At 43.8% G+C, this 25,316-nt stretch overlaps 1 protein-coding gene across 1 annotated transcript; it reads left to right on the forward strand.

Moving 5' to 3' along the window:
• The first annotated feature begins 682 nt into the window (after window positions 1–682).
• GDAP1 (ganglioside induced differentiation associated protein 1) lies at window positions 683–25,081 on the forward strand. Its single transcript, XM_077492887.1, has 6 exons — window positions 683–873; window positions 9,383–9,575; window positions 14,459–14,632; window positions 15,787–15,881; window positions 19,232–19,346; window positions 24,506–25,081. The coding sequence occupies exons 1-6, from the start codon at window positions 793–795 to the stop codon at window positions 24,889–24,891; spliced, it is 1,044 nt and encodes a 347-aa protein (XP_077349013.1). The 5' UTR covers window positions 683–792; the 3' UTR covers window positions 24,892–25,081.
• The last annotated feature ends 235 nt before the right edge of the window (window positions 25,082–25,316 follow it).

Raw genomic sequence — 25,316 nt, forward strand, 5'->3', positions numbered from 1 at the left:
AATCAGGTAGACAATAGCGAATATTAATTTGCTATTGTGATAGAACTGGGTGGGCTCAGGGCGCACTGCCCTGTGCCACAAGCTTGCCCTTTATTGAAGCCAGTTAGAGACTCTTTAAAAAAAATACTATTGGAATCCATGCGTCCGGCACCCTGCATGTAGATTAGGGGCTGGACGCATTGATTAGGGGGGGGGGGCGCTCCTGCGCCCTGTATGGGTTGGCCACTGATGGTGACCCTATTTTCCATCCGTCTGGCTGATTGGATCGGATAAGAGCGGGTGAAAATGGACGGGTGGTCTGTTTTCACCCGATTTCCCCATAGAGGAGAGCGGGACTGTCTCCGCTCAGCAAGAGGACACGGACCTGATTAGTGGGGATCAGCGGATCGATCCCCCCGCCGAGGGACCACCCAGGTGAAAGGACACTTACACAGAACAGGTAAGTATGACATGTTTGGTATTTTAATAAAATAAAAAGTTTACAATTATAAGATACTGTATAGCAGGGTATGTGAATATTACATAGAGAGGGAGCACGGTGTATAATGATTATAGTGCCGGTATATACATGATATTACATCCACAGCTACAACAAGCACTGCTATGATGCAAGTGGAGTGCCCCTTTAACCACACTAGTCATAGAGTAATGACTGCCAAGCAAGCCAATCCCGTCCCAGCATTTCAGAGAAGGAAACAGCACAAGGAGCAGGCTGCTGATCGGCTCTCCCACAATGCTGTGCGGCAGGTAACGGCTCCGGTGACGGTGAAGAGCTCTACTCCCCCGGCTGATATGGAGGACAGTGCGGCGGATCGGGTGATGAAGGAGAAGCTGATCCTTTATCATTGGACTCATTCCTTCACCTCCCAAAAGGTGAGCGCAGCGCCGCAGGTTCAGCACCTGGACAGCTCAGTGCTCCTCCGCCAATCACAGTCCGGGCTCAGTACCCGGCTACCCTCCTCAGCCTATCACAGTCCGGACTCAGTACCCGGCCACCCGCCTTGGCCTATCACTGCAGGGCACAGATGGAGTCCATGTATGATCTGTGGGTGATCTGCTAACCCTGCCTTTGTTTTCTCTTTTCCTTCTCTCTCTTCCCTTGGCTCTCCCTTGTCATCTCATTTCCTCCCTGGACAATCACATTGTCCCCTCTCCTTTCATTTACATGGCAACCATTAAGCTGTGCTGATCTGCATAGATGGGGGGTCAGAGACCCAATAATCACATGATGGGTAAATCACGCTTGTGTCCTGGGCTGGTGCAAGGATTTTTGACACCCTGGGCGAAACGTAATTTTGCTGCCCCGTTAGCTCCATCCCTGCCTCCACCCCCTTTGCCCTGCCCATGTATAACCTACCTTTTTAATGAAGAACCCATCAAATGCAGCCCACTAGTGCCCATCAAATGCAGCCTTGCCAACGCCCATCAAATGCAGCCCACCAGCGCCTATCAAATGCTTCCCACCAGCACCCATCAAATGCAGCCCACCAGCGCCTATCAAATGCTTCCCACCAGCACCCATCCAATGCAGCCCACCAGCGCCCATCAAATGCAGCCTCGCCAACGCCCATCAAATGCTGCCCACCAGCGCCTATCAAATGCTTCCCACCAGCACCCATCCAATGCAGCCCACCAGCGCCCATCAAATGCAGCCTCGCCAACGCCCATCAAATGCTGCCCACCAGCGCCTATCAAATGCTTCCCACCAGCTCCCATCCAATGCAGCCCACCAGTGCCCATCAAATGCAGCCCACCAGCGCCCATCCAATGCAGCCCACCAGCGCCCATCAAATGCAGCCCACCAGCGCCCATCAAATGCAGCCCACCAGCGCCAATCAAATATAGCCCGTCTGCTCCCATCAAATGCAGCCCACCAGCACCCATCAAATGCTTACCACCAGCTCCCATCAAATGCAGCCCACCTGCTCCCATCAAATGCAGCCCAACAGCTCCGATCAAATGCAGCCCACCAGCTCAAATCAAATGCAGCCCACCAGCACCCATCAAATGCAGCCTACCTGCTCCCATCAAATGCAGCCCACCAGCGCCCATCAAATGCAGCCCACCAGCTGCCATCAAATGCAGCCCACCAGCTCAAATCAAATGCAGCCCACCAGCACCCATCAAATGCAGCCCACCTGCTCCCATCAAATGCAGCCCACCGGCTCCCATCAAATGCAGCCCACCAGCGCCCATCAAATGCAGCCTACCAGCTCAAATCAAATGCAGCCCACCAGCACCCATCAAATGCAGCCCACCGGCTCCCATCAAATGCAGCCCACCGGCTCCCATCAAATGCAGCCCACCAGCGCCCATCAAATGCAGCCTACCAGCTCAAATCAAATGCAGCCCACCAGCACCCATCAAATACAGCCCACCAGCACCCATCAAATACAGCCCACCAGCACCCATCAAATGCAGCCCACCGGCTCCCATCAAATGCAGCCCACCGGCTCCCATCAAATGCAGCCCACCAGCGCCCATCAAATGCAGCCTACCAGCTCAAATCAAATGCAGCCCACCAGCACCCATCAAATACAGCCCACCAGCACCCATCAAATGCAGCCCACCAGCTCCCATCAAATGCAGCCCACCAGCTTCCATCAAATGCAGCCCACCAGCACCCATCAAATGCAGCCCACCAGCTCCCATCAAATGCAGCCCACCAGCTCCCATCAAATGCAGCCCACCAACTCCCATCAAATGCAGCCCACCAGCGCTCCCATCAAATGCTTCCCACCAGCGCCCATCAAATGCAGCCCACCAGCTCCCATCAAATGAAGCCCACCAGCGCCCATCAAATGCAGCCCACCAGCTCCCATCAAATGAAGCCCACCAGCGCCCATCAAATGCAGCCCACAAACTCAAATCAAATGCAGCCCATCAGCACCCATCAAATGCAGCCCACCAGCACCCATCAAATGCAGCCCATCAGTGCCCATTAAATGCAGCCTACCAGCGCCCATCAAATGCAGCCCACCAGCTCCCATCAAATGCAGCCCACCAGCGCCCATCAAATGCAGCCCACCTGCACCCATCAAATGCAGGCCCCCAGCTCCCATCAAATGCAGCCCATCAAATGCAGTCTAGCAGCACCCAGTCAGTCCCACCAACCCGCAGTAAAAAACACTCACGAGGGGACACATTTAACGCCTTGATCGCCCCCTAGTGTTAACCTCTTCCTTGCCAGTGACATTTACACAGCAATTAGTGCATTTTATCGCTGTATAAATGTCAGTGGTCCCAAAAAGGTGTCAGAAGTGTCTGATCTGTCTGCCGCAATGTCGCAGTACCGCTAAAAATTGCAGATCACCGCCATTACTAGTAAAAAAATAATAAAGCCATAAAAATGCCGTAAATATATCCCCTATTTTGTAGACGCTAAACCAATATTTGCTTATTGTGATTTTTTTTTCCAGAAATACGTAGAAGAATACATATTGGCCTAAATTGATGAAGAAATGTTTTTTCAGCCCCACTGATGGGGCTGAAATGAAGATCAGCTCCCTGATTACCAGTGTAATGCCCCTGCCACCTCAGGAAAGCCGGTTATTGGCTTTCCTTTCCTCAGACACTGACTGTGCAGTCTTCCATCACAGCTGATTACATGGTAAAGGGCCAACAACCGAGGGACACAGCACACCACCTATCATATGACATCCTCCCAGAATAAGAGCGGTCCCCTCTGACAGTCATTTTACAATACGGTGTGCAGGAAACAGATCCACTTACCTGCTCTGTTCAGTGGTATTGCAGAAAGTGGCCCCTTACCTCCTCTTCTAGGGCCCCACAGTGGCGCTCTCCACTTTGCTTCGTCTGTGTGAGCCCCATAGCAGGTCCATCCCACTGCTCTGCTCTCTACACAGGCAATGTACAACACAGTGATGATGTCCCTGCTACGTTTATGCATTAAGCTGTACATTCGGTGTATTCAAAGTAAATTTAATTGCTTTGTGGCCCTTGAGGAAAATATTTAAAGTATAGTTTTGTCTGGAGTTCAGCTTTAACAATTTGTTTCCTGTACATTTCTTAATTATTTCTATTTTTACAACTATTTATTATTATTATTATTATTATTATTATTATTATTTTGTTTTGTACATTATTATTATTTTTTTCTTAGTTTTGTATTTTAAAAAAAGCTAAAAGAAAAGGCTTTCTATAATATGTAAATAACATTGCAATGCTTTGTACCAGAATCATAATGTAAGTGTTACCACTTCCTGTCCCTCAGGTTCCCTGTCACCAGGATAGAATGCGAGGAGAAATCTTTATAATGGGGACAAAAATCTGACACAGATTCTAACTCTTCCTTTAGGTGGAGCTAGGCTTTATAATGCATATAATATAATTCAAGTATAACATACAGTATCTCACAAAAGTGAGTACACCCCTCACATTTTTGTAAGTATTGTATTATATCTTTTCATGTGACAACACTGAAGAAATTACACTTTGCTACAATGTAAAGTAATGAGTGTACAGCTTGTATAAGCCCTTGTACACACGGTCGGAGAATCCGTCGGAATGTGTCCTATCGGACCATGTTGTCGGATAATCCGACTGTGTGTGGTATGCATCGGACTGATTCTGTCGGAATATCCATCTGACCCAATTTTCCAACTTGTTGGAAATATTTTCTGACCAACTGGTTCGATTGGACATACTCCGATCATGTGTAGAGAATTTTGATCGGACCAAGTGCCACGCATGCTCAGATCAAATTCCTACATCAAAGCTATTGGCTACTAGCCTGAACGTAGTCCCATCGTAACGAAATTACGTCATCACGTTCTGAATGATCGGATTTTTCGACAACTTAGTCCGACCATGTGTATGCAACAGTTTCGGGCAAAATCCGACGGATTTGCTTGTCGAAATCTCCGACCGTGTGTACAGGGGCTAATGGTGTAAACTTGCTGTCATCTCAAAATAATTCATCACACAGCCATTAATGTCTAAACCGCTGGCAACAAAAGTGAGCACACCCCTAAGTAAAAATGTCCAAATTGGGCCCAATTAGCCATTTCCCCTACATATTCCAACATGATAACGACCCCAACGCACCTCCAAGATGACCATTGCCTTGCTAAAGAAGCCGAAGGTAAAGGTGATGGACTGGCCAAGCATGTCTCCAGACCTAAACCCTATTGAGCATCTGTGGGGCGTCCTCAAACGGACGGTGGAGGAGCGCAAGGTCTCCAAACATCCACCAGCTCCGTGATGTCGTCATGGAGGAGTTGAAGGGACTCCAGTGGCAACCTGTGAAGCTCTGGTGAACTCCATGCCCAATAGGGTTAAGGCAGTGCTGGAAAATAATGGCGGCCACATAAAATATTGACACTTTGGGCCCAATTTGGACATTTTTTTGCCAACGGTTTAGACATTAATAGGTAATAGGTGGTGTGCTGTGTCCCTCGTTGACATTGGCTCTTTACCATGTAATCAGCTGTGATCGGACACTGAGCAGTCATTGTCTTCAGGAAAGGAAAGCCGATAACTGGATGACCGGATTTCCTAAGGTGACAGAGATTACACTGATAATCAGAATGCCTCATCAGTGCAGCTTATTAGTGCCCATCAGTGCAGGTTTTCAGTGCCCATCAGTGCAACCTATCAGTGTCTATGAGTGCAGACTATCAGTGCCCATCTTTGCAGCCTTATTATTGCATAACAGTGAAGATGAAAAATTACTTATTTGCAAAATTTAAAAAAATTTTTTTGTTTGTTTACTCTAGTACTGATTAAATACCACCGAAAGACAGCTTTATCTGTCTCAAAAAAATACAAAATTGTTTATTTGGGTACAGTGTTGCATGACTGCGCAATTGTCATTCAAAGTGTGACATTGCTGAAGGCTGAAAATTAGCCTGGACAGGAAGGGGGTAAAAGTGCCAGGTATTGAAGTGATTAAACAAGCACCAGGAGGGCAGGATTAACATAGGGGCTATTGGAGCTGCAGCACCAGGCCCCTACCATAAAATAGGCCCTGGCTGGCCAGATTCACTGTCACCACTATTTTCTGTCACTTGTAAACACAGAAGCCCAGCTTCTGTGCTACAAGTGACAGCACGCTGCTCCGTGGCATCGGGGGGGGGGGGGGGGCAACCGGGGCTATAGCCCTGAGTGTGGCCCCAAAAAGACCCCGGTTTCAGTCTTTATAATGGTAATTATTAGCCCCGAGACCCAACGCCTGGGTTTGGCCTGGAATTCTGGTCGCCTGCCATTTTTAAGGGAAGGGGGGTGGTGAGCACCGCCGGTTAACAGAGCAGGGATCTCCATCTCCCGCTTACCCAACACAGCCTAGTGACACACATGGTCCGGTCTCAGTGTCACACGGTCCACTAGGCGGGACTTAGTGTGACACTGAACTTGCTGGGTAAGTGCAATATCCCTGGGCCCCACTCTGTGTAAACTGGCTGCAGTGACTCTCCTCTCCAGATACCTGGGCACAGCCAGGTTAGGCTGAGCTGATGGGATTGGGCTGGACACTGATGTACACTGATCATGAGGCTGCATTAATGGATACTGATGGCTGGGTATTGTTATGGCTGCATTGATGGGTACAGATGGCTGGGCACTGCTGAGGCTGAATTGATGGGCACTGATGGCTGGGCACTGATGAGGCTGCATTGATGGGCCAGGTGAGGTTGCATTGATGGGGATTACCAATGCCCTTATGCTTTCCTGAACCCAGCACTCAGTGTATTTCAATGCCCTCAGCCCAGCACTCAGTGTATTATGCTGTCTTGAACCCAGCGCTCTGTGTATTACGCACTCCAGAACCCAGCACTCAGTGTATTATGCTGTCCTGAACCCAGCGCTCAGTGTATTATGCTGTCTTGCTGTCTTGAACCCAGCACTCTATATATTACTCTCTCCTGAAATCAGCACTCTGTGTATTACACTCTCCCTAAAAAGAACAGGCCACTCACGAAAAGCAATTGGCCGACAGGTAGAGATCTCCCCAGGCCTGACCAGTCCTGCATTCCGCATGTGCCACCTGGGCTTGGTGGAGGGATTAATAACGAGCACCATGGGCAGTCCTAATGAAAGCCAGGTATTCAGCTTCTGTAGTGTTATGTTAGGTCTGCACAGCTGTGCCCTTCATTCTCACCTCAGGGCGTGGCACGCACGCTGATGCAGGGCTCTTATGGAAGTCTGGGACTTCCATAGCATTGGGCCTTTCACTTTCACCTCAGGTTGCACATTGATGCACAGCTCTTAAGGCCCACCAAAATCCTCAGCACCAGGCCTATAATGCTCTTAATCTGGCCATGAGCACCAGTACTGTGTGGACAACCCAATAACTCCAAAACTGAACAGCTAGCCAGCACCAAAGCTTAGTACACATGGGCTGAATATTGGGTGGCATTGGTTGGTTCAATAGAATAGTACACATTCGACCCATGTGTACTGGAGTCGGTCCGACAGAAGCTGGACATTCGGATGCTTTCTGTTGAAAGGACATGACCGAAAAAGGTATGCCAGTTGGCTCCCGATCATCGCTTTCAGCCAGTGCCTGAGAGCGCTGACCAGAGTGTTCTGACAGGGGGGTCGTCTTTCAGTTAAAACACAATAGAACAGAAAGGGAGATCTTTGTACTAACATCAGGTAGTTAGTACAGCAGCTCCTCCTGAGCTGTCAGTTTTATTTTTCGTTCAGCCTTGCATTTTTGTTGCGTTCCGGTGTAGTTTTTATGCATTTTTGATGCGTCTCAGGCTGTATTCCATATGCTTTTGTCTTCTTTTTTTCCTATTTTTTTTTCACTGTACTGGGGTCTGTTGTGTTTTTGATGCTTTCCAGTGCAATCCGGTGTGTTTTTAGAAAAATGCAGCATGTTCTACCTTATTTTCTGGAACTGACCGCACTGGTGTGAACTATGCCATTGGGAACCGTATAACCTACTTTCTATGTGTTTTTGATGCAGAAAAAAATACACTGGACTGCATCCGGTGTGAACTGGCCCTAAAACCAACAACCAAAGTATGTGCTTTAGTACACAGCTTCAGGTCCCCCCCTTCCGAGTGCAATCATTTCTATTGGATGGCTGTACTTTACAGGACTGCTGTTGGCTGCTGTGAGTACAGCCGTCACCTAGGAGGCAGTAAAGAGGAGCTGACTGGAGGTCTTCTTTGCAAAGGCTGTGTCGCATTACATAGGGCTGCATATGAACATTGCTGGGTCAGGCCTGAAGGTAAGTATGTTACTCAGTGGGCTCCACGTAGGTGGGTAGGAAAGGGTGCCACACCCTATGCACTCCTCTTCAGAATTTACTGTAATGCACGCTAAGACACTTCTTTAGCATTGTTTGTAAAACCTCCATCCCCAAAACACTTTTACTAGTACAGTATAATAAGGAATTAGCTTATACTGTATATATAAAACGTCATTTATAGCAATGATCTTCAACTAAAACCAGCGTACCCTTTATATTTTGCTTTTTGGAAGATTTAATCATCAAATGGTTGGATTAAACCAATGTAAGAAATTGTCTGGATATTCTCTGAATTTTACAGGTAACAACATTTTTTTTTCTTCATTTTATTTCTTAATACTTATACATATGGACATAAGTTATGATCCATACCTAAATACAAACAAAGGTTTTTTTTTTTCCTCCTTTCTTAGAGATCCTAGTGTGTTGTTTTCCATATACCATGAGATGCGCATCTAAACGTTTCCAAATATTTTTTTCTCTGCGATAGTTCAGTGTGGTGCTCCCCGGGTGCTCTGTTCCTTTATCTGGGGCTCTGTATGTGTGCCATCCCCCAATGGCATGGGTGTTCTCCCTCATTGCATTTCAGTGTTCAGGTAATTAGGAAAGTTATGCACTTTGATCCAGATTTTTGACAAATAAACTGCTTTTTATCGGTTATTTGAAATAATAGTAAGGTATTAATTTTCATATGTACAGTATATATGCATTGTTTCATTTAGTGTACTCATATATGCTCCTACAATGAACTCCTGATGACGTGGATTTTGATCCAAGAAACACGTTGAGGTTGTGGGAGCTTTTTATACTCGGCTGTACTGCTACGATCATCACTGTCCATTCATATGTAGAGCTCCAATTGAATATCCAATCATATAGCTCTGTGGAAAGGTTTTTGTATGGCGTCTATATATGTTTTTGTAATAAATGTTGGTATAATTTTTTTTAAAATTGTGTAAGTTGTGCCTTAAAAAAGTCCACCATAATTGGGGGTTTTACCCTCTATAGTCCTTTGGAATTTGCCTATATTGAAATGACAGGAGGACAAAACATACAGCAGCAGTAGAAATGATATTGGCACTATGGAACAAATGATTGATCAGGATCTGGAAGTGATTTTATTCTGGTGATATCTCTGACATTCCTCTTTGTGATTAATTTCAGGTGCGACTGGTAATAGCGGAGAAGTGTCTGAAATGTGAAGAACACGATGTCAGTCTACCCTTGAGTGAAAACAATGAGCCCTGGTTTATGCGCCTTAACCCATCCGGAGAAGTTCCAGTCCTTGTTCACGGAGAAAATATAATCTGTGAAGCTACACAAATTATTGATTATCTGGAACAGACATTTACTGATGGTAAATTGTCGTTTGATGCGTACAATAGGGTTATTTAATTACATTTCTTGCTTGGTGCATATTGAAGGTCGCATAAAGATACCAAGGATGTTCTAAAGTTAATGGAACTCTGAACTAATCAGGCTTAATTAACTAAGATGGATATATTATTTTAACTCGTTATTTTATCACAAAATAATTTTCTCCTAAATATGCTCAATTCAAAAACACAAATATCCCCATCAATTGGATCCTGGATTGGATTCTGGACTCAGTCTATTTTCTCTAATGCTGGGCATACATTATATGAAAAATCGTTCAAACGTGTTTTCAAATTACGAACACTCGGCTGTAAGAGCAAACGATAGTGCCATCATGTAATTACCGAATTCTGATCGAAAAATCGCTCAATGTCACATATGCCCGGTGCAAACAGTTACATTTTTAATGAATGAGAAACACATTAACCTTTCAATTTATCTTTTGTTTGGCAGGGTTTTCCCACCTGTTCCTTCAAATCTTTGGCTCTGAAGGCCCCACACTGCATTTTTTAGCTGTATCTTTTTTTTTTTAACACAATTATACAGTAAAACATTGGTTTGAGAGCATTTTGCAAGACAAGCAAATTTTGACTTGATATACAAGCGATGTCTTGATATACAAGTAGCATCATGTCACAACTGAGTATAAAAGAGATGAGAGGCGCCTCTAAATGTAGCAATATGGTTACATTTAATAAAGGTACAACATTTAGCAAGTCACATGGTTGATGATTAAAACAGGCACATCTAAGCCCTTGTACACACGATCAGAGATTCCGACAACCAAATCCGTCTGAGTTATTCCGACGGATTAATTCCGCAAGAGGTCCGGAAGTGATGTTGCATACACACGGTCAGACTAAGTTGTCGGAAAATCCGATTGTACATAACGTGATGATGTTATTTCGTTACGATGGGACTACATTCAGGCTAGTAGCCAATAGCTTTGGCCTAGGAATTTGATCTGAGCTACACATGATCGGAGTATGTCCGATAGGAGCATTTTGTCGGAAAATTTTACCAGCAAGTTGGAAAAGTTGGTCCGTTGGATATTCCGACGGAAATAGTCCAATGCAGACCACACACAGTCGGAATATCCAACAAAACGGTCCGATAGGAAACATTCCGACGGAATCTCTGACCGTGTGTACAAGGGCTAAGTGTGCAGGCATCCGGGGTCACAGCTGGTGGTTGCAGGAATCGCTCAGTCCCCACAGCCACCCACATAGATGGGAACTGAGCGTAAACGCAGATTAAACTGACTGCACCTAAACGCTCAGAGATGGAGCCTGGTTAGGGGTGGTCATATTTGCAAAAATCACATATTAGTCTATTTATATGTTTATTTCATAAAAAAATTACACAACTTTTACCCTGGAATCACACATTTTTTTCAATTTAATTAAACAAGAAAATGTGTGAATCATGGGAGAAAGCTATGTGAATCTTGTATGAAAACAATATAGTAATTGCTTAAAACTCTGATAGTATCGGTTTCCTGTTTCCTACATATTGATCTGTTCTTCAGATTTTTTTACTTCAATCTCAATTTATTGTTTTTTCAAAGAGAATAGGAAAGAACAATTACAACATTCTATAAGGATACATAGTAATAATTACTGTGGTGTGATGTTCAATAGATGTACATACATGAATATAATTGTGACAAATGGAGTTTCATAGCTTTGCTCCTGATCTAGATACGGTAAGCCCTTGTACACACGGTCGGAGAATCCGTCGGAATGTGTCCTATCGGACCGTGTTGTCGGATAATCCGACTGTGTGTGGTCTGCATCGGACTGTTTCCGTCGGAATATCCGTCGGACCAAATTTTCAAACTTGCTGGAAATATTTTCCGACTAACTGGTCCGATAGGACATACTCTGATCATGTGTAGAGAATTTCGATCGGACAAAGTGCCACGCATGCTCAGATCAAATTCTTACATCAAAGCTATTGGCTACTAGCCTGAACGTAGTCCCATCGTAACGAAATTACATCATCACATTCTGAAAGATCGGATTTTTTGTCAACTTTGTCCGACCGTGTGTATGCAACAGTTTCGGACAAGATCCGACAGACAAAATCCGACGGATTTGCTTGTCGAAATGTCCGACCATGTGTACAAGAGCTCAGTCATGTCATTCATTTAGCAGGAATGTGGCATAGGTTTTTCCCATTCTAGTGCCCCATACACACGGTCGGACATTCCAACAATAAAATCCGTCTGTTTTTTCAGATGGATTTTGGCCCAAACTTGTCTTGCATACACACGAGCGCACAAAGTTGTTGGAAAGTCCGATTGTTCGGAACGAGGTGACATTCGTAACGTACGACAGGACTACATAGAGGCCAGTAGCCAATAGCTTTCATCTCCAAATTTTTTCTGAGCATGTGTGGCACTTTGTGCGTCGGAATTATCTACCCACGATCAGATAAAGTCCGATCGGATTTTGTTGTGGGAAAATTTTAGATCCAGCTCTCAAACTTTTCCCGTCGGAAATTCCGACAGAAAAAGTCAGATTGGATTATGTTGTCAGAAAATCCGATCTGACTTTTTCTGTCGGAATTTCCGACCATGTGTATGGGGCATAACATGTATCAGAATCATTAGTATTGTATCTATTTTATCTTTAAGCAGTATTAAACCCCAAACCAAAAAAGTTATATATTTCAGCTTACCAATCATTAGATGTGGTGGCTGCATCAGGTTTTTTTTTTTAGGCTTTTCCCCTCTTCCCTGTTTTGGGATAAAGGTTCTATAAAAATAAATAAGCCCAGGATCACACTGAGCTGCGGGAAGGAAGCCATGCGAGTTCAGCTGATTTCACTCCCACATGTCAGTCCCGATTTCAGCTGCGATTTTAGAGACATCTGTGTGGGTTTCTGCACAGATGTCAATGTAAATCGCAGCCTGAAATTGCAAAAAGTAGTACAGAAACTACTTTTTGAAATTGGTGCAGTGCCGCAGATGCGGCGTCACACCGATTAGGGTGGTGCGATTGATGGCAATTGATTTGACATGGCAAATCGCATGTCAGAATGCTCCAGTGTGAACCAGGGCTTAAAGCCGATCATTGTAAGCATCCCTGCCAGTGTTATATGGTTTGTCTCATCCCTGTCACTGCAAGAGAGCAGTTACAGGAATGAAATAAACCATTTAACACTGGCAGGGATGTTCTTTTGAAAAACAAAAACAACAGACGTATTGGCTGGATCAATAAACCAAAAATAAAAAAGGGATAAACATCACTTAACCAGTAAATGCAAAGCTGACTCACCCCAAATTCAAGGGATGGGGTTTCCTGGAGCCAAAGAAGGACTAAATGCTAAAGGGTTGGTGAAGCAGGTACAAGGAACCAGAGTCAAAGGAGGGGAGTGGAGTGGAAAATACATGCATGAAACTAAATTTTATCAATACTAATTAAATTCTGATTGATCAAAGGGAGGTGATTCAATTAAAAATGATAAATAATTTGGGTACAGCGCTGCATGACCACGCAATTGTCATTCAAAGTGTAAGCGCTGAAAGCTGTTCCCTGTATTGAAGCGTTAAGCTTTTCTAATCCCAAGAACAAAATTTAAAGTCTATATTCAGGATAACACTACCATCCCTCCTAAACTCCTCCAGTGCTGCGTACACACGACCGGACTTTCCGGCAGAAAAGGTCTGACGGTCTTCCCGACTGACTTTTGACGGAGTTACGATGGACTTCCGAACTAACGGACTTGCCCACACACAAGCGGACTAAATTCCGTTCGAAAGTCCACTCATTTTAAACGTAATGATGTAAGAGGGGACTAAGAAAGGAAGTTCAATAGCCAGTAACCAATAGCTGCCCTTGCGTCTTATTTGGTCCGTCGGATCAGCATACAGACGAACGGTTTTCCCAATAGGAATTGAGTCCGTCGGACAGATTTGAAACATGTTCTATTTCTAAGTCTGAAATTTTTTTAAAGAAAAACGATCGGATTATCCCAAACATGATTGGACTATCCAACAGGATGATTCCGTTGGACCTAATGTGCCGGAAAGTCCGGTTGTGTGTACGCAGCATAACTGATTGCCGGCAGTAAAAAAACAAAAACAAACAAAAAACGTATCTAAATGCCTATTTTACTTAGTGAAAGCTGTGGTCACATTTTCCTCTTGATTATTCTCTTTTCTTTTGTTTACATCAGGCGGGGGGTGCTTTTCTGGGTGGCCAGGTCACTGCCTGTGTGACATGGATACTTCTTATTGGCTGTGTAGAGGCAGGGTGCTCTCAGGCTCCAGAAGAGTGGTGATATCATTGCAAGGGGATGGAAGAGGATTGGCTAGCAAGGGACCATCTGCAGAGCTTGATTAGTGGTGCACCAGCCCCAGAAATGGTGCTGACGAGGGACCTGGGCTAAGATAAAAATGCTGCCGGATGGATTAGAGGAAGGGAGGAAACTTCAATATACTGCAGCCTACCAGACAGATTTTTTTTTCCTTTTAGTTTTCTCCTCGTAATTCTGCAAATAATGCAATTCCTGTCTCTAAGTGGCTACACTCACTTCTCCACAGTATCCATAGACTTTCAACAAGTCTTCCTCTTTTCTTCTCCATTTCATGGTTGTTAATGGGGTTGGTAGTTTGAAAAAGATCGTTTGTGCTTCCAGTTCAGTTCACGGGAAGTGACAAGGACACCAAATTTCTGGCAAGATTAGCAGATTTTTTTTCTGTACTTGCTGAAAATGTTCTTAACCTGAAGAGCACAAATGCAGAAAGAACACAAATGCAGCCGCCGCATATTTTGGCTGGTAAGCTGTAATTGTTCTTGGGTTTAGATATAATAAACCACTTTATATTCATCTGATTACATTTTTCTGTGTTTGCAGATAAAACAGCAAGACTAGTTCCAGAAGAAGGAAGTGTGTACTACCTAAGGGTACAACACTACAGAGAACTACTGGACTCCTTACCCATGGATGCTTATACTCATGGCTGTATCCTACACCCAGAACTAACAGCAGAATCCATGATTCCGGCATATGCCACCTCCAGGATTCGCAGTATGTATAGAATATTTAATATGTATATATTCCTTAATAAATAATTCTGCCTTTACAGATTAAGATATACAGTATTTAGTCCAAATTAACAAACAGGACAGATATGGTGAGCTCTCCTGTGGGTTGTTCAGGCTCAATCATCTATTGCCGCGTACACACGATCAGATTTTCCGACAACACATTTTCGATGGGAGCTTGTTGTGGGAAATTTTTTGTCAGAATTTCCGACACACAAAATTTGAGATCTGGTTCTCAAATTTCCTGACAACAAAATCCGTTGTCGGAAATTTCCGATCGTGTGTACACAATTCCGGCGCACAAAATTTGCTCGGAATCAAGCAGAAGAGCCGCACTGGCTACAGTATTGAACTTTTTTCTTGGCTCGTTGTACGTGTTGTACATCACCGTGTTCTTGACAATCGAAATTTCCGATGACATTTGTGTGACCGTGTGTATGCAAGACAAGTTTAAGCCAACATCCGTCGTAAAGAAATCCTAGGATTTCGTTGTTGGAATGTGCGATCGCGTGTACGTGGCATTACTCTTGCTTCGGGTATTGTCCCAGCATCTCATTGAGGTCCCCTTTGATGCTTACTATTGCTACATGTTACCAACTACCAAGAATGTCTCTGTAATTTACAGACTATTGTATGGGTTTTTCAGGACAATGACCCAAAATCCTTTGATGCAGCACATAGGCTGCTAAAGATACTTTGTCAATTTTCTAAAAAAAATGCCATTGCTGTGCTCTTTAGGTATGTAGGAGGTATGTAGGAGGCAGCAAATGGAATCACAGCAACAATGGGGGACACAGATATCCAACACTAGCAGAAATTGGTTACATCCCTCACCCTATGCCACTACACTTTGCAAAAAGTATCCAATCACTTGCAAGGAAAATAAAAAAACAGAATTTTTTGCTTGCACATGATTGGATAATGGAAGTCAGCAGAGCGTCTGCTCGTTTACTAAGCTCTGGAGCAACTGCACTTGCAGAGTGCACAGTCTATTTGCCCTTAGTAAATCAACCCCTATATTTTGCATTTTATACCATAAAGGTGAAAACTGTTATTTATGAAACTGTTTAGTTTCCTTTCTCATGTTGCTATGGAGTTATTTAAATGTATTTTCTATCCAAATATATTTTTGTCTAGCTCAAATTGGGAGCACTGAGTCCGAACTCAAGAAACTTGCTCAAGAAAATCCAGATCTTGAAGATGCTTACATTGCGAAACAGAAACGCCTAAAAGTAAGTCCCATCGAAAGGCACTTTAAATGCTACATCGGTAGCATAGACGGGCACTAGGGGGCTCGATCACCGCCGGGCTCCCACGATCGATCGGGGCACAGAGAACCAGGAGCTTTGTGTGTAAACACAGTTTCCAGTTCTCTGAGCAGTGAACTGACAGATTGTCTGTTCATCCAGAGTATGAAAAGCGATCTGTTAATTTCCCTGGACAGTCCCATCCCCCCTTCAGTTAGAACACATACTAGGATACATATTAACCCCTCCCCTGCCTCCTAATGTTAACCCCTTCATTGCCTGTGACATTTTTTACAGTAATCAATGCAATTTTAATCGCATTTTTCTTTGTCATTGTCTGAGGGCCTGCTGATCAATAAACACCCAACCGATGTTGCCAACCACAGAGACAACATTTTTAAATGTTGTTATTATATTAGGCTCTTATAGCAACCAGTGCCGGGATGAGGTCATTCAGCACCCAGGGCTACGCCCAGCAGTCATTCACTTGTCAAAATCACTGCCAGTGTCACTACTTCTGTAAGCCTTGTTACAGAACGAAGGCCCCCTATTGGTACAGTAGACCATTGCGCCCAGGGAAGCTTCCCCTCTCGCCCATCCCTTGTCCTGGCCCTGATAGCAACATAAAAAAAATGTTCAGCGAATTAACCACTTAAGGAACACACCACATACATATACTGCAGCAGGGTAGCCTTTAAGCGCAAAATCATGTACCTGTACATGATCTTCTTCTATGGCTGTGAGGTGTGCGCGCACACCGCAGGAGCCCTGCTCACACTGTGCTTGGACACAGCGGGAGCCAATCAGTGGGTCCAGCTGACGTGATGTCTGCTGGGAACCTGACGATCGTTTGAAGAGAGGCAGAACAGTGGTCTGCCTATGTAAACAAGGCAGACCACCATTCTGCCAGAGAGGAAAATGGAGATCTTGTGTTTCTGCTAAGCAGAAACATGGATCTCTGTTTTCCTTTAGTCAAATCATCTCCCCACAGTCAGAAACTACTCATAGGGTACACAAAACGAACCCAAACGTTGTGTACAGGCATACCCCACTTTTAAGTACGCAATGGTGTTTATTTACTAAAGCTGGAAAGTGCAAAATCAGGCTCACTTCTGCATAGAAACCAATGAGCTTCTAACCCCAGCTTGTTCAATTAAACTTTGGTCATAAAACCTGGAACCTCATTGGTTTCTATGCAGAAGTGAGCCTGATTTTGCACTTTCCAGCTTTAGTAAATAAACCCCATTATGTACTTGAAAGTGGGGTATGCCTGTAAATGGCTTTGAAGTCTGTAGTGGGTAAATATTGTTAGTCAATTCTAACCATTTTTAGGTAAAATTAAAAAATTAATTAATACACCGTTGAGAGAGGGTCCTTTTCCTGTTGCTTAGAGGGCAAAACAAACCCTTTAAAGTATAATAAAAGAAAAACTTTTTTTTTAGTTTTGGATGGAATGGAGAGGGATTAGAACACCTGTCAGTTTTTATTGCTGTCTGTAGCTCCTGTTAAGGAGAATCACCCTCTCTATGTGTCCTGTTTACCATTATTACTGAAAGTGAAAGCAAAAGAGAATCCCAAAATTTGGGTCATCCCCAGAAACGTAACAGAGGGGAAATCTTCCAATGGGGACACTAGTTCTGGTGACCTAAGGGTGCCCAAGGAATTCCCTTAATTTTTAGGGATTTTCTCTCACTTCCTGTTTGGCTATGGGACAGGAAGTGAAAGGAAATCTATGCAATGGGACATAGATGACGAAAAAAACATCTGATGGGGGGGGTCATGACGAGTGGCATCTGGTGCTAAAAAATTTTTTGGGGGGAGGGTGGCAAAAGAACCCCCCCACCCAGGTCTGCCCGCACTCAGCCTATCCATGGTGATGACCCCCCCCCCACACTCACCCCTCCACGGTGACGGTCCCCCCCCCCCGCAGTCATCCCTCCATGGCTTCCTCAGCTTCTCCTCCCCGCCAATCCGATCTGCCTCCTGTTCTGATTGGCTGGGAGGAGAAGCTCTAATCATGAGTCCCACGCCCATGGGCATCTGCAGGAAGGGGCAAGGGGGGGCAAGTGACCCCCCCTGGAATCAGGGATCGGATCAGGAGTGATTACCCCCATCACCCCTTTCTGTCACCCCCCTCTCTCTCTCACCCCTCTGTCTTTTTCACCCCCCCCTCTCTGTCACTCCGTCTCGCTCTGTCACCCCCCTCTGCCTCTTTCTGTCACCCCCCTCTCTCTATCAGCCCCCACATGTATGCAGTTTCTGACAGTCTCTTGGGCTATATATGCAGTCTTTGGTCATCTCTTGTGCCATGTCCGCAGTCTCTTACAGTCTCTTGAGCCATGTAGGCAGTCACTGACAGTCTCTTGGGCCATGTATGCCATCTCTGACAGTCTCTTGGGCCATGTCTGCAGTCTCTGACAGTCTCTTGGGCCATGTCCGCAGTCTTTTGGGCCATGTCCGCAGTCTCTGACAGTCTCTTGGGCCATGTCCGCAGTCTCTGACAGCCTCTTGGGCCATGTCTGCAGTCTCTGACCATCACCTGTACTACATCTGCATCTATGACCATGATAATGTGATAATGACATTGTCAAAAAGGGTCAGAGCATGGGTGACCTTAAAATGATGCCCCTCCCTGAAAAACGCCCATGCCCGTGCCCCTACACCCTAATGGATTGGCCGCTCCTGGTTATGACCCTCTCTTGCTCTATCCAAAATGAAAAACCAAATTTGCCGATAGTTCTAATTTAAGTTACAGGTTTAGAGATGTAGTTTGCTAAGTGACCCTAATTCCCCACAAACCCTGTCTCTTTCTTTCTTTTCCCTACAAAAGCATCATTATAATGACACTATGGGGTTGTTTTACTACAGGCAAATAGACTGTGCACTTTTGAAGGTACAGTTGCTCCAGAGCTTATTAAATGAGGGAGAACTCACATACAAGCAAAAATTATTTTTTTTTTTAAATTTTCCTTGCATATGATTGAGTACTCTTTATAAAGTGATGCTTTACCTCAATTACTAAGCTCTGGAGCAACTGCACTTGAGAATCCACAGTCTATTTTTCTTTAGTAAATCAGCCCCTTATGGCTGCTTCGAACCCTACATTGCTAGTAAGGGGCAGGCTTATCAAAAAGCAATCACTGTGTAAAATGCTGAAGTCAGATCAGTACATGATGAATTCTAATTTGTGGATATAGCTATGCATAAATTCTGCTGCAGATAATTAGATTCCATAGATTGCTGGCAGACAGAGGATTTATATTCAATCATCAGAATGCATTACCATATGATGTGTTAGCACCATATTTATTCTGCTTATGCATATGTCTTTGTAGAGCAAATTGTTGGAACATGATAATATAAAATACCTGACAAAAATACTGGATGAGCTGGAAAAAGTCCTGGATCAAGTTGAAGTGGAGTTACAGAGACGGAGCGAAGAAAGTCCAGGTCAGTGCAGCGTGTGTAAATGCGTCATTATAAATGTAGGAACTGCCTGTACAGCACATAGCCAATCAGATTCCAACAGATATTTTCTGATTGTTCACTGTGGTAACACAACAGCTTTTCTTTATCCAGTAAAGGCCCTTTCACGGCGTGCCGCTCCATTCCTTTCAGCATGTCGTTTTTGTGACATCTGTGCCCTTTAGTTTGTGTTCGCATTTTACTAGCAGACTTTGCTAGACCCAACACATTTGTGACTGTTTACATCTGGCTACCTCCGATTTGTCAAATTCAGGTCTGAAAATATGGAATAGGACGCCTACCTTTTCCACTTTTTTTTCCAGACCCTGACAGTCTCAGAGTTACATGGAAAGACAGTGGACACAATCAGAATTGTTTATATTTAACCTAATAGTTAATCCATATCAACCCCAATGCTCTTTTCATGTGACTTTTCCGATCAGGTCCGCCTGTCAGTTTTTCAGGCAGATCTGATCTAACGGTCCATTCACCCCTATGGACAGGCGGGTGTCTGTTTACCCCCACCTACCTCCAATCCGATCCCATCTGCTATAAAAAAATAAAAAACAGAAAGGGATCAGAACAGAGGGGGCAGATGATAGGTCCGTGTTAACTCAGCTTCTGCAGAACGGATACGGACTGAGCCCGTTCTGCTCTACGAGTGGCCAGATGTAAATGGATTCTGTCCCTTTACACCCAACTGCCCTCTGTCTAAGCAGACCTGCAGGCAGTTGGGTGTAAACGGACAGAATCCATTTACATCTGGCCACTCGTAGAGCAGAACGGGCTCACTCCGTATCCGTTCTGCAGAAACTGAGTTGACACGGACCTATCATCTGCCCCCTCTGTTCTGATCAGCGGACAGATGCCCTGCTGATCAAAATAGAGTCCGCCCCACGTAAAGGGACTTAACGGACTTCCTCTTACTTTAAATATTCGTTTTTTGCAAGATGTCTTTTTTTGTCTGTAAAATATATAGAAAAAGGAAATCACTTTTTGCAAGACAATACTGCCAAAAATAGTATATCCCAAATCAGTAGGCCCATGGCAAAAGTGTCCGATGTGTCCGCCATAATATCGGAGTTACGATAAAAATCGATGATCGCCGCCATTACTAGTAAAAAAAAAATAAGAAGAAGAATACCATAAAACTATCCCCTATTTTGTAGACGCTATAACTTTTGGGCAAACCAATCAATAATCACTCATTGTGATTTTTCTAACCAAAAATATGTAGAATACATATTGGCCTAACAGAGGGAAAAAAAATGTTTTACATATTTTTTGGGGAAATTTATTATAGCAAAAAGTAAAAAATATTGCGTTTTTTTTTTCAAAATTGTCGCTCTTTTTTTGTTTATAGTGCAAAAAATAAAAACCGCAGAGGTGATCAAATACCACCAAAATAAAGCTTTATTTGTGGGGAAAATAGGACGTCAATTTTGTTTGTTTGGCAATTGTCAGTTAAAGCGACGCGTGTCGAAAACATGCGAAAAAGTGTCGAAAAAAAAAAGTGATTGCTCCAGAGCTTAGTAAATGAGCAGAAGCTCTGCTGACTTCCATCATCCAATCATATGCAAGCAAAAATGTTTTTTTTGTTTTTTTTCCTTACATGTGATTGGGTATTCTTTGAAAAGTGAAGCTTTATCTCATTTACTAAGCTATGGAGCAACTGCACTTGCAGTGTGCAATTGCACTTTGCAAAGTGCACAGTCTATTTGCATTTATTAAATCAACCCCTAAGTGTCATTTCTGTCTTCTGCTTCATTCCGCTGATATCAGCATGAGTCACTTCATGTTTTCCTGACACCTGGAGAAAAATGGTGACGGGGAGGGATTTCCAGCTGATTGACAGTCTCAGCTCTGTTCTTGTGTGCTGTGTGAAGAAGGTGTGTACCTTTTCTCCAATCAGCTCTCGGACCTCTCCTCACAAAGCTTTGCAGAGCGTGACTTCAGGTCTCTGCCCCCTTTTTTTCTTAAAGGGGTTGTAAACCCTCATTTTTTTTACCATACTGCATTCAGCAGAGCCCCCGTAATACTTACCTGAGCCCTGTGTTTCCCACGACGGGAACGAGCACACCAGCTCTGGCTAGTGTCTCGGGACCTGATTACGTAGATTGATAGCAGCGCAGCCATTGGCTCCCGCTGCTGTCAATCAAATCCAATGACCGGGTGGGGGGGGGTTGGTGCCGAGTCCTGCTTTCTGTGTCAGACACAGAAGCTGGACACGGAAGCACTCCCGCATGGGTTTCCCAAAGGAGAGCGCTTCTCCGATGGGGTACTCAAGTAGAGGAGGAGCCAGGAGCGCTGCTGAGGGACCCCAGAAGAGGAGGATCAGGCCATTCTGTGCAAAACCAACTGCACAGAGAAGGTAAGTATGACTTGTTTGTTTATTTTTTTTAAATCCTGAACCTTTACAACCCCTTAAAGGCTCAGACAAGCTTTATAAATTCTGCATTGTGATCAGGTGTAGAGAACAGAAAACTGCAGATTAACCACTTCAGCCCCGGACCATTTGGCTGGCTGGCCAAAGACCAGAGCACTTTTTGTGAAATCGGCACTGCGTCGCTTTAACTGACAATTGCGCAGCTGTGCAACGTGGCTCCCAAACAAAATTGACGTCCTTTTTTCCCCCACAAATTGAGCTTTCTTTTGGTGGTATTTGATCACCTCAGCGGTTTTTATTTTTTGCGCTATAAACAAAAAAAGAGCGACAATATTGAAAAAAAAGCAATATTTTAAACTTTTTGCTATAATACATGTCCCCAAAAAATATATAAAAAAACATTTTTTTTTTCCCTCAGTTTAGACCCATACGTATTCTTCTACATATTTTTGGTAGCAAAAAATCTCAATAAGCGATTATTGATTGGTTTGCGCAAAAGTATAGCGTCTACAATATAGGGGATAGTTTATGGCATTTTTATTAATAATTTTTTTTGGCGCGGCCAGCGATTTTTATTGTGACTGCGACATCATGGCGGACACATCGGACACTTTTGGTGCTATTTTGGGACCATTGTCATTTATACAGCGATCAGTGCTATGAAAATGCTATAAAAATGCATTGATTACTTTGTGAATGTCAAAATTAAAGTGTAGCGCTTAAGATAAAATAACAACAAAGTGATAAGTCCTTGGCAGTGTGTCAAAAGGACAATAGCAGTGTCCATTAATCAAGAGATGAATGTCTACATGTAGGAGTCTACTCAAGAAACTGTATCTTCTATCACCAGCTTACAATCCAAATAACCTCTACTTGAGGGGCTAATATACACAGATAAGAGAATGAATACTCTTACCATAACTGGTGGACACATACACCATAAGGCAATGCGTCATACGGGCTTGAGGGGCTAAATAGCCAATGGTGGTCGGTGTCCGACTTGATGGTAACACCCAGACTGGGGCTCAGATCCACGTCCTCTTCAGAAGGAGTTCACGATTCCAAGCAGGTAGCTCCAAAATGGATGGACGGCCAAAATTGATCCCTCAAATGTTGATCCAGAGGTATCAGTCAGATGCCGAGCATAAAGGGGAAAGAAAAGATATGGAGACGCTCCACATAGCATAGATCAACCAATGAAGGTTTATTGAGGTTAAAATACCATACAGAAAAAATGGTAGGCATAAAAAATCACGTGATATAAAAAGCAATATGGGAAGCAGAAAGTGCCAGCATCATCTATTCACATATTTGTTGTTATATTTTTTTATGGTTTAGAGCAGTATTTTCCTCACTTGCACATACTGTGTAAATGTGACTGGCAGTGAAAAGATTAACCAGGACGGGTTGCTGAAGGGGTTAAGTGTGTCCTATGGATGTGTTCTAACTTTAGGGGGATGGGCTACATGTGTCACTACACTGAACACCACTCCCCTTCACAGGGAGCTGTGATCAGTGTCCTATCACTAGGAAGAATGGGGAAATGCTTGTTTACATCATCATTTCCCTGTTCTTCCTCTCTGTGAGACGATCGCGGGTATCCCGCAAACATCGAGTCCGCGAGACCCGCGATCACACTTACGGAGCTTGCGGCAGGTGTGCTCGTGCACCAGTGGTGGCATGCATGCGCCCACAATGCTGCGTCTTAAAGGCGATGTACAGATATGTTAATATGCCTGTCCATGCCATTCTGCCGATGTATATCGGCGTGAGGTGGTCGGTAAGAGGTTAAGAGGTGAAATTTATGTAGGAGGATTTGTTTCATCTATGTGTATCACCCAAGGCCAGTCATTTTACTGGGTATATGTAATGGTTTACAACCACTTTAAGTCAGTAGACAAAGAAAGATACTACCTGGTTTAATGATCCTTAATAAATATTTTACAAATTGTCAGGATGGATTCCCATAACCATATGGATGAAGATGAGGTATATTTATCCATAAAACTAATGTCGGATTTAGTCCGGGATAACCCTTGAAAGGTATAACTAAGAGCGATATACCTCTCACAACACTGGGGGTTTACTGGGGAGGGTAGTTGGTGGTTACCCCACCCCCTCCTCACATACTCCCCCTACAGTGCCACCCTTATCCCCTCTTCCCCCACTACCTTAATCTGTTCTCTTTATTGCCCTCATCTCTTTTCCCTGTCCTTCCTCTTTTTCTTTTTCTTTTTATCTTAATTTCTCAAAACAGGAGTGGAGTCGTAGGCCGACATGGTTATCGGATGCTACTCCTACTCCCTGTATGCCCTATAGTACCTCTAGAAGCTATAATGTGTATCCTGTTTTGGAATATTCCATTCCAACAAGCTTCAAGTAGGCCGGTGGCACACCGCAATATATCTTCTTTAACAGTTTATTTCTTACCAGTAGAGGTTTCAGGTGTGACCTTCCTACCAATGGCGCCTAGAGGCAGTACATTTTGCTTTCTATTTACAGGTATGTTGAACCCTAGGCCTCCCCGAAGTTGGAACCATGCACTTTTATCTTTCCTATATGTTTTATGCGGCTAATTGTATTATGTACTGTTTATAAAAAACTTCCAATAAAATTTTATATGGAAAAAAACCCCACAAAACTAATTTCAACCTCTTTCCAATCAAATCAACCAATATGAATTCTCCATCGTGTTTGTTATGCTTGCATGCTAAAAAAGATTAATTAACAGATTGTCTCTTATTTTTCTTGGCTGTAGAGGAAGGCATAAGTAATGATTCCTGGCTGTGTGGACAGTTCTTCAGCCTGGCAGATGTATCATTAGCTGTCACTCTCCACCGGCTGAAGTTCCTAGGATTTGCTAGAAGAAACTGGGGGAATGGCAAGCGTCCTCATCTAGAGGCATATTATGAACGGATTCTGCAGAGAAAGACTTTTAATCAAGTTCTGGGAAATGTCAACAATATTTTAATCTCCGCTGTCTTGCCGACTGCGTTCCGTGTGGCAAAAAAACGAGCGCCCTCCATTCTTGGTTCTTCTTTGATGATGGGGTTACTGTCCGGGGCCGGGTACATCATCTTCCTGTGCATTAGAAAAAGACTGTTTAATGTCTTCACCTCAATTAGGGCTAAAAACTTTTTTTAGTTCTTTGTAAGGATGCGAATATGGATATCAGTTTAATATGTTATCACCACTGCTAATAAACATACAAGAATAGGATGAAATATGGAAAGCGATAACAGTCAGTGTATGTTTAGAACTGCCCAGCTAGCCACATATCTTGAGTGTGAAACTGTGATGAAATATATTACACCATAATAAATGGATAAATATTTATGGAGTATATTTTTAATTGCTATGTCAAAATGTGCTCTACTGTATTGCATATACCTGAAAGCATATCTAAAAATATTTATTTATCAGTTTGTTTGATGAAGATTATAAAACCTTCTTAAGCTTTATTTGGGGGTGGCAAAAATGCGCAGTTGAGCCACGTTTTTGCCACCTGCCAAAAGCCCCCCCTCCCAGCGTGATGGGGGTATTTACATGACATAATCGCGATGGTTCGC

This window comes from Lithobates pipiens, unplaced genomic scaffold (genome assembly GCF_037356315.1).
Source record: "Lithobates pipiens isolate NorthernLeopardFrog02 unplaced genomic scaffold, aLitPip1_a1.2 Scaffold_19, whole genome shotgun sequence".
NCBI classification, from domain to species: Eukaryota; Metazoa; Chordata; class Amphibia; order Anura; family Ranidae; genus Lithobates; species Lithobates pipiens.